We start from the raw sequence: 10,641 nt of genomic DNA, 5'->3' as shown, positions 1-10,641 counted from the left end.
TTTTTGGTGTCATTAGAGACCAGACGACACTCTGCTTAGATGAATTGCATCTTCTCATGTGGCGAATGGTTAATGCGTGAAGAAGCAGCCACACAGGGAAGGATGTTGGTGGTGGGGGGGGTAAGAGGGGAGAAGCCTGGGGTCTTCACAATTTCTCCCCTATGAACTCAGACTGAGCAGGACCATGAATGTTCATCCTCACGTCTGCATGCAGCGTCACAGAGAACCAACTGCAGAGGCTGATTGTGCTGTTCTTTGCCGATGACACCATGCACTTCAGCCTATGTGTGCATGTTTCCTCATACGTTCCTTTCTGTTTCAAAGGAACCTACGGCAGCGTGCACTGAGGCATAGGAAGAAGTGACTGTCTTACAGCTGTGCCACGCTCAGACACACACAAAAGCCACAGTAGCACAGCTGCATGTGTTGCCACAGTGTGTCACAGTCAGGCACCTATTAAAAACACAAGCAGGCGTGCAGCTCTTCATTTGTCTTTGTTTATGCTGCGTTTAACGAGTTGGATTGGCCTTTCATTTTTACGTCTGTGGAGACAAGTTAGTCTAATTACATAGCCAAGGTGAGATGCATATTAAAAGCACTCACTGTCCATGGCAAAATCTGAATTTGGCGATAATATTAAAATAACTTAATTTCCAGGGCAATATCCTTTACATCATTTTTGTTCATGCATGAACTCTATTGATCCGACCACTGTCTAAACTTGCTTGTCCCTGCAGGGTCACGGGGGAACTGGAGCCTGTCACCAGTCCATCACAGAGCAACAAAGAGACGGGAGAAACAACCAAGCACGCACACACACACGAATACCTAAAAGCAAATATAAGACACCAATTAATGATTTTGGAATGTGGGAGAAATTACCCTAAGCACCCAGAGAGAACCAACACATGCACAGGGAAAGCATGCAAACCCCATGCAGACGGGCTGGGATGTGAACCCAAGTCCTTCCTACAGCAGTGCTGAAAGCTGTCCCACCGTGTGACCCGTAGAGATTCTTATGTCAGAGATTGGTATTTCAATGTGTTTTTATTCCCTTCCATGCACCTATAAAATTAAACACTACATTTGCCACCCAACACATTTATTTATTTCAGTAATGAATGTCAAAAGTTGAAACTCAGACTAATACACACGTAGGTATGGATTCCAAGTGTTTGTTTTGGTTTGTGAATATGATATGGCTTATACCATGTGGCTGTCTCATCAAATATTTCACCATGGTAACACATGGTGACAATATAGATTCTTCATTCTATTGCTAATTTAAATCCAACGTTCAAATTTTCAAAACATATATACAAATATAACAGGACAATACCAAAGAGGTTTAATACTGAGATGCTATTTTATGGACATTTTATTACCTACACAAACATGAGGAACACTGCTGAGTTGACAGTTATTTGGAAGGCAGTTCCTAATACTCTCCACAAGGGGGGGTCAGCTACAAAAAGGTATTGCTAAAGGAACTGGCTGTTCACAAAGCGCTGTATCGAATACTTATGAAAAGTTGAGTGGAAGGAAAAACGTGGTAGGACCACCACACATGCACATATCCAGGACTTGGGCAACGACCATTGCATTCCTCATGTTAAGCAATCCCTGAACCATAACATAAATGTCAGAAGCAGCCAACATTGTCTCAAGAGAGAAAAGACAAGAGAGTTGCATTTTATTTGGAAATCAAGGTCTCAGAGTCTGGAGGAAGAATGGACAGGCACAAAATCCATGTTATATGAGGTCCAATATGAAGCTTCTATAGTTATTAATCTACATTCAATAACCAGGAGCCAATTATCAAATCTATTGATGTTGTTCCATTATGTTTTATTGGGTCAGAGCAACCATCTACCTGGGTATTTTTCAACCCTTCATGCTTCTTTCTGCTAAAAGCTGTATAGCGACGGTGCTATAATGCAGGACTTCATACCTACACAAAGGGCCTAAAGTACAAGTACCTGCTTTGATTAATAGTTTTGCTGTATCACTGCTTGACCGATGTAAACCAAAGGTTAAAGTATCTTTGGGTTACGGTCGATTGGAGGATGAGAGCAGCACCGGCCCCAGGCACGTGCGAACCAAGTCACTGCTTAGGGCCTTCAAGCCATTAGAGGTCTCCATAAATGTTTGAATTTCAACGCAGACAATAGAAGTACAGCTTTCATGTTTGTGTATTGAGAATAAAAACGCTGTTATGTTTGATTTGATGGTTTCATAGATAAATTAAAAGATTTTAAATTGTTTAAAAGTTCAATTTAAGATTTTAAGGAATTGGCCCTACGCAACCTTGGACTCGTCCTGGACGAGAGTCCAAGCCGCTTTTAAAGCAACCCAGTGTCCTTAGAACCTCAGCAGAGTGTAGTGAACAGCAATGTATAATGTACAGTATATGGATATGCTTTTCATTATGCCGGCAATTGTGTAATATTTTTTTTTAATTTCGATCATATAACTTTATTTAAAAAAAAAAAAAAAATGTGTGGCTTTTTTACTTGTAAAAATTATTATTTGCAAAATAATCAAAATGACCAAAATTTTAAAAAAAATTATATAAGTGAAATCAACATTTGAAAAATGTATGTTGTACTTACTCAGGTCATCTTTAGGTATACAATGAATTCAATTACACAGTTAAGGGCCCTGTTTTTTCTCCAAAATAGATAAGTGAATATATAATATATATCTATATATATATATATATATATATATATATATATATATATATATAATATATATATATATATATATATATATATATATATATATATATATATATATATAAACGTACATACATATGTATATATATATATATATACATATGTATGTATATATATGAAACTAATGGGCCTTAAAGCACAAAGTAAATACATGCTACCATGACAACTGGGAACAAAACAACATTAATCTACAGTGATGGCCCATTATATCCCAGGATATTAAGTCTAACTAGTTTACTGCTAATTACATTTTGCTTCTCCACAATCCACAACAGAGAAAGATGGTCCAGCTTGCAGGTGTACCTCGCCAGCCCTATGGTTGAGTAATGCAGGACATGATTAATGACTCTGGGCAATTTGCAGGCCCATTTCATTTTTGCCGGTTAAAAATACATCGAGGAAGGAATTGAACTCGAGAAGGGCATACAGAAAAAAAACAAAAAACGTGCAACTCAGCAGTTCTGATCTAGAGCACCTGCAGCTTTGGGACAAATGTAAAGTGCTTTGCAGGAGGGAGGTCCTTTCAGCTCTGCAAGAAAAAAAAGCACTTTACTGAAAAAAAATCAGTAAAGTGTTGGTAAGAGTACAAGCTGCTTCATTCTGGCATCACCATGTGCAGAGATACCACATGTTTAAGCCAATTTAAAGCCAATAACTCTTCTATAGTGCTATATTTATCATGCTTTAGTCGAGTGCAGCACTCAGACCATCATTATAAAAGCCTATTGTTTTTAGTCTGTTACTCTTCCCAGGTTTATACTAGTTCCTTATAGTTGCTTACATGTTGCTTTATTATTCTAGACATGACGAGATTTTACAATGGGACTTTCTTCAATAACAACCCAGGACTCTGCAAAACCACCTCCAGGACTGTTTCTCTGCTTTTTTCAAAGTTGTGCAAAGTGTAAGTAAAGTTTTTTAGCAGCTCTGGCTTAAAGGCTGTAATTTGTCTAATGGGAAATAAAAACAATGGGCCAAACTAAGGCGAATTGTCAAGGAAGATTTACAGCGCTTTCCAGACATATTTTAGTTTCTGTTTACTGGAACATGTATTGTTCCACCATGCTGCATGAGTCATTTTTGTTTCTTTTACTTTGAGTAATTTTTACTTGCCTGCATTTACTCTAAGTATTCAAGTGATAGATGTCCTTTTACTGGCGCATACATCACATCATGATAAACTAAAGACACAGCGCCATGATCTCATCATTAGAAATTTGGTTCCAATTTGTTGCTTTTCTTGTGAAGTGGACGAAGAAAAGTGCAGCTCTGGCATCAAGATTAAACATAAAAAATACTAATAAAACCATTTCTGGACATGCCATATAAACAAAACTTTGAAAATGTGGGTCTCTAAAACTTATAGAGAGATGAAAATTAATTTATGTGTACAACTGACTTCCCAAGTATCATCAGTTCAAAACCATGTCTACAACAAAATTTAATCTGAATCACTATCTCCAAATGTTGCTGTTCCTCCCTCCTAATAGTAACACTTTATTTTACCCACTAGATGGCAGTGGTGAGTCATTTTTAATTATGTTAGAAGCACAGATCAGCTTGCTGTCAATGTGACTAAAGCTATGGGTCAAAGGCGATATAAACAAGGACTAACCCCATTAAAACGAAGTACAGGAGGATTTTATTGAAAGGTTATGTTTTTGATACATCTCTCAATAATAAATATACGTAATCTATTTAAAGAGAGCATTATCTGATATTATAAACAACTAGTTCCCTCATATTGGTAATTGGCGAAGACTAAATGCTTCTACTATTACTTTAATCCCACCGGTAGGTTCTGAACTAACATATAAATCTGCAGCAGAACACTCAGCTAGCTCAGACATTAATAAAATGTCACATGTCTATTCATGCTACAAGCCGTAATGAGCCATGAAAGGACACGCAGGGTGGTAATTACTTTTCAGACGCCTTTTAGTTTCACTGTTTGTTTGTGTCACCTTAGCTCTCAGCTTTAAAGCTAATGCGTCTGTATGTCTTCTGGTGTAGATGAAAAGGTGGCTGACGTCAGTTGGCATGCCAACTCAGAGATCTGAGGAGCAGACATGAGGAATAAAGAGGGACGGTCCTCTCTTCCTACTGTCCCACATAACAGCAACCTCAATGATGAAAAAGACCTATTTATCCTAAATATAAGTAATAAAAGCACTAAAGACGGAAAGACATTTAATCCTAAAACATACCTTTATTTGACAAGAGACCTTTTTTGACCAGTTTCCTGACTTAATTTATAAACTGTTTTTTGCACCCCTATCATTCCCCACACCTATTGCAAAAATAGGTAAAGTTTGTAAAAAAAAAAAAAAAAAGTTGTTGTGAATATGTATATTAGCTTGATAAGTAGTTGTGTTATACTTAGAGGTTTTTTTCTTATATAGACGTTTTAGGCACTCTTAACACACATGATGCTGGTATTGCATTTGATCGTACAATTACAACAGTTACTATTTACATTATTATGATAATGGTGATGGTTCCTTCATGGGATGCTGATTCCATCTTTTATTTGGTCACAAAATTGAAATGCTGGTCGATTTTCACACTATTCTCATTTGCATATGCAACAGATTGTCATTGTTTGCTTGTTTAACTGTATTGGTTGAGTTAGTGAGAGGTTATCTATCATCCTTCTCTTTCAGTGCTGACCACTGAGAGCGGACTATAGTGCCGATATCTGAACGTTTAAAATAAAGTATCAATCTAAGCTCATACTTATACATATTTGTATACACCAGGTTACTTTCTACCTCAAACGAGCAAATAACGAAATTACAATCTGTTTATTGACCTTGACCACCCCAAAACTAAATAAATTAATAAAATAAATTATGTACAAATCTAAATTTTCCATATCTTCCCAAAAAAAAAAAAAATAAATCAGCTAAAATGGTTTGCTGTGTTTCTGCTGTGAGGGGGAACATGGGACATATTTGGGGAACACAGTTCCATGGAAACGTTGGAGGGGAAACCACCGTCGTCATGGAGACTGCATCACAAGGCGGAGACCTGCTGCACATCCTGCCTCCTTTCATCCACGCTGTATGTCATCACTGAGCGCAACAGTCTATTCATTTTATCCCATCCCGCTTTTTTTTGTTGTTGCGCAACTTAAAGCGCTATTAACAGGCAGAGCCGTGATCTCTAAATGTCTGTATTTATTCAATATATATATGACTTATATATATAAGTATAAGTATAAAGAAAATACAGCTTTCATTTCGTGATAAGCATTTTCCTTCTCTCACCTCTCCAAACAAGACTGCAGAGTCAACCACGTGGACAGGTTCTGATAGTAGATATAACCTAAACAGGCATTTGGCTACATAAATCACCATAATACATTAAGAATATTACTGGACGACTGCTCTTTCCACGAAGCACAACACGTTGTTGTTGTTTTTTTGTTGATGTTTTTTTTTTTTTTTTTTTTCTTGGCCTGGCAGGAGGAAATGCTACACGTGTATCCCAAAACCGACAACACTGGCAACATAACATCAAGATATGTAGGCATCGTGTGGCGTTTTACCCTAAAATATATCTGTTTGAACAATGCACTTTATTTAGCCAGCGACTTATAAAGAGAATGTACAGTCCGCTAGATCTTTCCGGCCTAATAGGTAATTAGGATCTTTAAAAAACAGAAACAAAAAAGAAAAACGGACATCTAAGCTCAGCCACAGATATGGACTGACAGGTGACCATTGGCTAAACAAAAAAGGTTGCAGCATTAGACCTAACATTTCTTTACGCCTCATTAATGATCCAACACGTCCCTCACACGTCCGTGAAGATCTTTTTGATGTTTACGCAGTTTTGGTTGTTTTCTGTGGTGTAGTTGGGCTGCTTGAACGCACTGTTGATGCCCTCCACAATAACCATGTACTCTGACTTGCTGAGCGAAGAGGAGCTGCACGATTTGATCTGCTCCCCGGAGGGCATGTGCTCGCAGCTGACCGAGTTAAGGTACTGCTGGTGCTCCTCTCCGTCCGTCTCTCGGTGGTAGAAGTAGTTGAAATTCGACACAATCACCGGCACGGGCAAGGCGATGGTCAACACGCCCGCTATTGCGCACAGCGACCCCACTATCTTGCCGCCAATGGTGACCGGGTGCATGTCCCCGTATCCGACGGTGGTCATTGTCACAACTGCCCACCAGAACGCTTCTGGGATGCTGGTGAAGCTGGACGCGGGGTCGTCCGCTTCGGCGAAGTAAACAGCGCTGGAAAAGAGGATGACTCCTATGAAGAGAAAAAAGATGAGCAAGCCCAGCTCCCTCATGCTGGCCTTGAGCGTCTGCCCCAAAATCTGGAGTCCCTTGGAGTGTCGTGAAAGCTTAAAAATCCGAAACACTCTCACCAGCCGGATCACCCTGAGGATTGCCAGGGACATCGCCTGCTGGCCCCCGTTGTTTTGCGTCTCGGCCAGCTCCGTCCCAAGAGTGATAAAGTAAGGGATGATGGCGACAATGTCAATGATATTCATTATGTTTTTAGAGAAAGTGGTTTTGCTGGGACAGGCGAAAAACCTGACCAGCAGCTCAAATGAGAACCATATAATGCAGAGCGTCTCTATCACAAAGAAGGGGTCCGTGAAGGGGCTTGGCACATTTGGAGCAGTGCCATTCACCGTGGGCTCCACTGTGGATATGTCTTTTTCGTCCCGAAATTCAGGCAAAGTCTCCATGCAGAAAATAACAATTGAAATCAGGATCACAAGCACTGAAACGATGGCTATTCCCCTCGCAGGTCCGGAGCTTTCAGGGAACTCAAACAAAAGCCAAGCCTGCTTTTGAAAATCGTTTTTGGGGAGTATGCGCTCCTCCTCTTTTATAAAGCCTTCGTCCTCGCGGAATTTCTCCATGGCCTCCTCCCCAAGTTGGTAAAACCGTATCTCCTCTGAGAAAATATCAATGGGCACGTTAACAGGTCTCCGGATGCGCCCCCCTGACTGGTAGTAGTACAGGATGGCGTCAAAGCTGGGTCTGTTCCTGTCGAAGAAGTACTCGTTCCTGAGCGGATCAAAGTAGCGCATCCGTTTCCTCGGGTCGCCGAGCAGCGTGTTTGGGAACTGGTTGAAAGTTTTGAGTTGCGTCTCGAAGCGCAAACCCGAGATGTTGATGACCACTCTCTCGCAGCATCCCTGGCGGCTGCGCTCGTATCGATCCGCGGACAGGTGAGGCGCTGAGAGCACGGCCGACTCTTCCAGCATGTTTTCCACCGTCATGACGTCCCTCTCCACCTCTCCATAACCCCGCTTTTCAATCGTGAATCTGCCCCTGTGCTCGGCTGAGGAGGGCGGCTGGACAACGCTGGAGAGCTGCTCATCCATACAGGTGTTTCCTTCTGCTTGGAGAGGCAGAGTGCGCCGCGTCACTCCCAGCCAAAGCTCACAGCTTTGGAGAGCTGAAGCGGACGCCACTTACATGCCTCCCAAGCATCAACAATCACAGGGAGACGCGTTGCACTTAGTTCCGCTTCCACCCCCCCCCCCCCTTTCTAACACGCAAACACCCGCCCACGGGGCGCATATGTCTGACATACGTCCACCACCCGCCCAATCGGGAATTAACTTGACGCTTTCGTCTTATTCAGACTAGAGTTCATGAAAGTTCATTAAAAAAGATGTCACATTCACTGCGTGGAAAAGACAACAGGTGAATGCAAACTATTTTGTTAGTTTTTTCTTAAAAAAACAAACAAACGCGTGAATCTATGAAAGGGAAGCGTCGCATCACGAAAGCATTGCCATGTTTTCCACTAACAACTGACGCCGCGCTTGTGTTAGAAAGCGACCAAATGGGATCTGACTTTTTTTTTTTTTTTTTTTGTGTATCAGCTGAAAACAAAGTTCCCACAAAGTCAGTCTGTTTGTCTTTCAGCATGAATGAAGCCCCTCGTAGCTGTCTGGCCTCGTCCTGCTTGTTGCTCAGGGGGTGATGCTCTCCATGGTACTGAAAACAAACCCACAACCCCCCTGTAAATCAATTTGCTCTCTTCTAAATAGACCTGAATTGAACCCGTGGTGCATCCACCGCATGCTTGTGTTCGTCTAAACGTGGCCTCCTCTAAAAAAAAAAAAAAATCTTCAAAATAAGTTGCATAACGTTCACTAAGAAAGAAAACAACAACAGTCGTGTTCAAAATACAGTAAGTCACACCGTAGAAGCATTAGGGTGCAAGTGTCAGCTGCGGTGGAAATGTAAAATCACAGTTGTTAATGATTCATAGTCTCTTCATCAAGATTTCTGACTGATAGTTCAATCCACTCAAAAATGTCGAATGTGCTTCTTTTTGACTTGTTGCAAATTAAATAATCTTTGCTCATCTTCTCTCCTAACAGGACCATGTCCAGTGTCAGATGAACATATCAATAAATCAGTCTGTCTGAAAATTGCGGTTACAAATTCTAGCCAATTAATCAATTGACCTTGAGCTATAATAATAATAATAATAATAATAATAATAATAATAATAATAATAATTCAGTTCAAAAAATGTTATTTATGTAGCACCAATTCATAACACATATCAAGTCAAATCCAATCAGATTATACAGATTGGTCAAGAGGTTTCCTCTCTAAGGAAATCCAGCAGATTGCATCAAGTCTTGACAAGCAGCATTCAGTCCTCCTGAAGGAGCGTAAAGCCACAGGGACAGTTGTCTGCATTGTTGATGGCTTTGCAGCAATCCCTCATACTGAGCAAGCATGAAGCGACAGTGGAAAGGAAAACTCCCTTTTAATGGGAAGGAAAAACCTCCTGCAGAACCTGTGTGAACTTAGGCAAGTAGCAGACATATCCTTCCAACAAGTTGTCTCCGTAACTACAAAAAAGATGGTTCTACATGCATGCATGTTTTCCTTCCAATTCACAAACATGGGCTGCTTTGTTTTGGCTTAACACATAAAGTCCCAATAAAATACACAGATGACTGGCCGAAACAAAAAGTTAAAGAAATATCCGTACTTCTTTGTATGTTGTGATGATTTCACAATTTGAATGCCTCTCTAACTTTTTGATGCAAATAATGGACTACAGTATAGATGCATACACCTGGGCTAAATGAAAAGCATTAACTAAAATATTACCAACCGGAAAGGTGAGAAAATAAAATCCACAACGAGCGATTAATATCATTATCACTGCAGTTAGATAATTTCTATACCAGTTTTTCCACAGTCCTTTTAACAGCAATGTGTTATAGGAACAGAAGATTGACTTTTACACCACTTCACACCGAAATACCTTCCCACTTTTCACCACTGTGCATGTGTGGTATCTTGAAGGCGAAGAACAGAACCGCCATTTTATAGGTCTATTTTTAAACAATGACTTCCCCCCTCCATCTCTCTTCATGATGAACAGTGTTTGCACTCCAGTTTTGTCTCTGTCTTGTCTCCTCACTGCAGCCCAACAGTTAGGTGACCTTTCTGTGCTCAGTTAGATCTTCTAGGCCTTTTCCTATTATCCACCAAGACCTAAACTCTGCCTTTTCCTAATTAAACCTCATTAACGATGCTGCAACATCTAAAGGGCATTTTGCACCACAGAAGGTAAATGCAATGTCCCCTCTTCAATAGTTAGATGAAGTCACAGCACACAGTTGTTATTTTACCCATTATCATAAATATAACAAAGTCTAAACATTACTATTACTGCAATAGAAAAATGCTCAGTGTAAAAACAAAGTTGTGCTTTCAAAATTTGGATCAAAGGCAGCATGTTCTGTGCTCTGCTTGATATGAAAATGTACAAGTGACCATGACATAATTTCAAATATTTACATTTTAAATAAAATATCTTGGAATTTTAGACAACAAGACTGAAATAACTAATTATTTAATGCAGCACCCTGGTGTAGTTACTTGAGTAATAAATAA

At 40.1% G+C, this 10,641-nt stretch overlaps 1 protein-coding gene across 1 annotated transcript; it reads right to left on the bottom strand.

Annotated features, from left to right (window-relative positions):
* Positions 1–6,172: 6,172 nt before the first annotated feature.
* LOC118556650 (potassium voltage-gated channel subfamily A member 3-like) lies at positions 6,173–8,231 on the bottom strand. Its single transcript, XM_036124676.1, has one exon. The coding sequence runs from the start codon at positions 8,088–8,090 to the stop codon at positions 6,537–6,539; it is 1,554 nt and encodes a 517-aa protein (XP_035980569.1). The 5' UTR covers positions 8,091–8,231; the 3' UTR covers positions 6,173–6,536.
* Between the last annotated feature and the right edge of the window lie 2,410 nt (positions 8,232–10,641).

This window comes from Fundulus heteroclitus, chromosome 20 (genome assembly GCF_011125445.2).
Source record: "Fundulus heteroclitus isolate FHET01 chromosome 20, MU-UCD_Fhet_4.1, whole genome shotgun sequence".
Classification (NCBI taxonomy): domain Eukaryota; kingdom Metazoa; phylum Chordata; class Actinopteri; order Cyprinodontiformes; family Fundulidae; genus Fundulus; species Fundulus heteroclitus.
The sequence above is the reverse complement of the archived record's forward strand: the minus strand, read 5'-3'. Positions and strand labels throughout refer to the sequence as shown.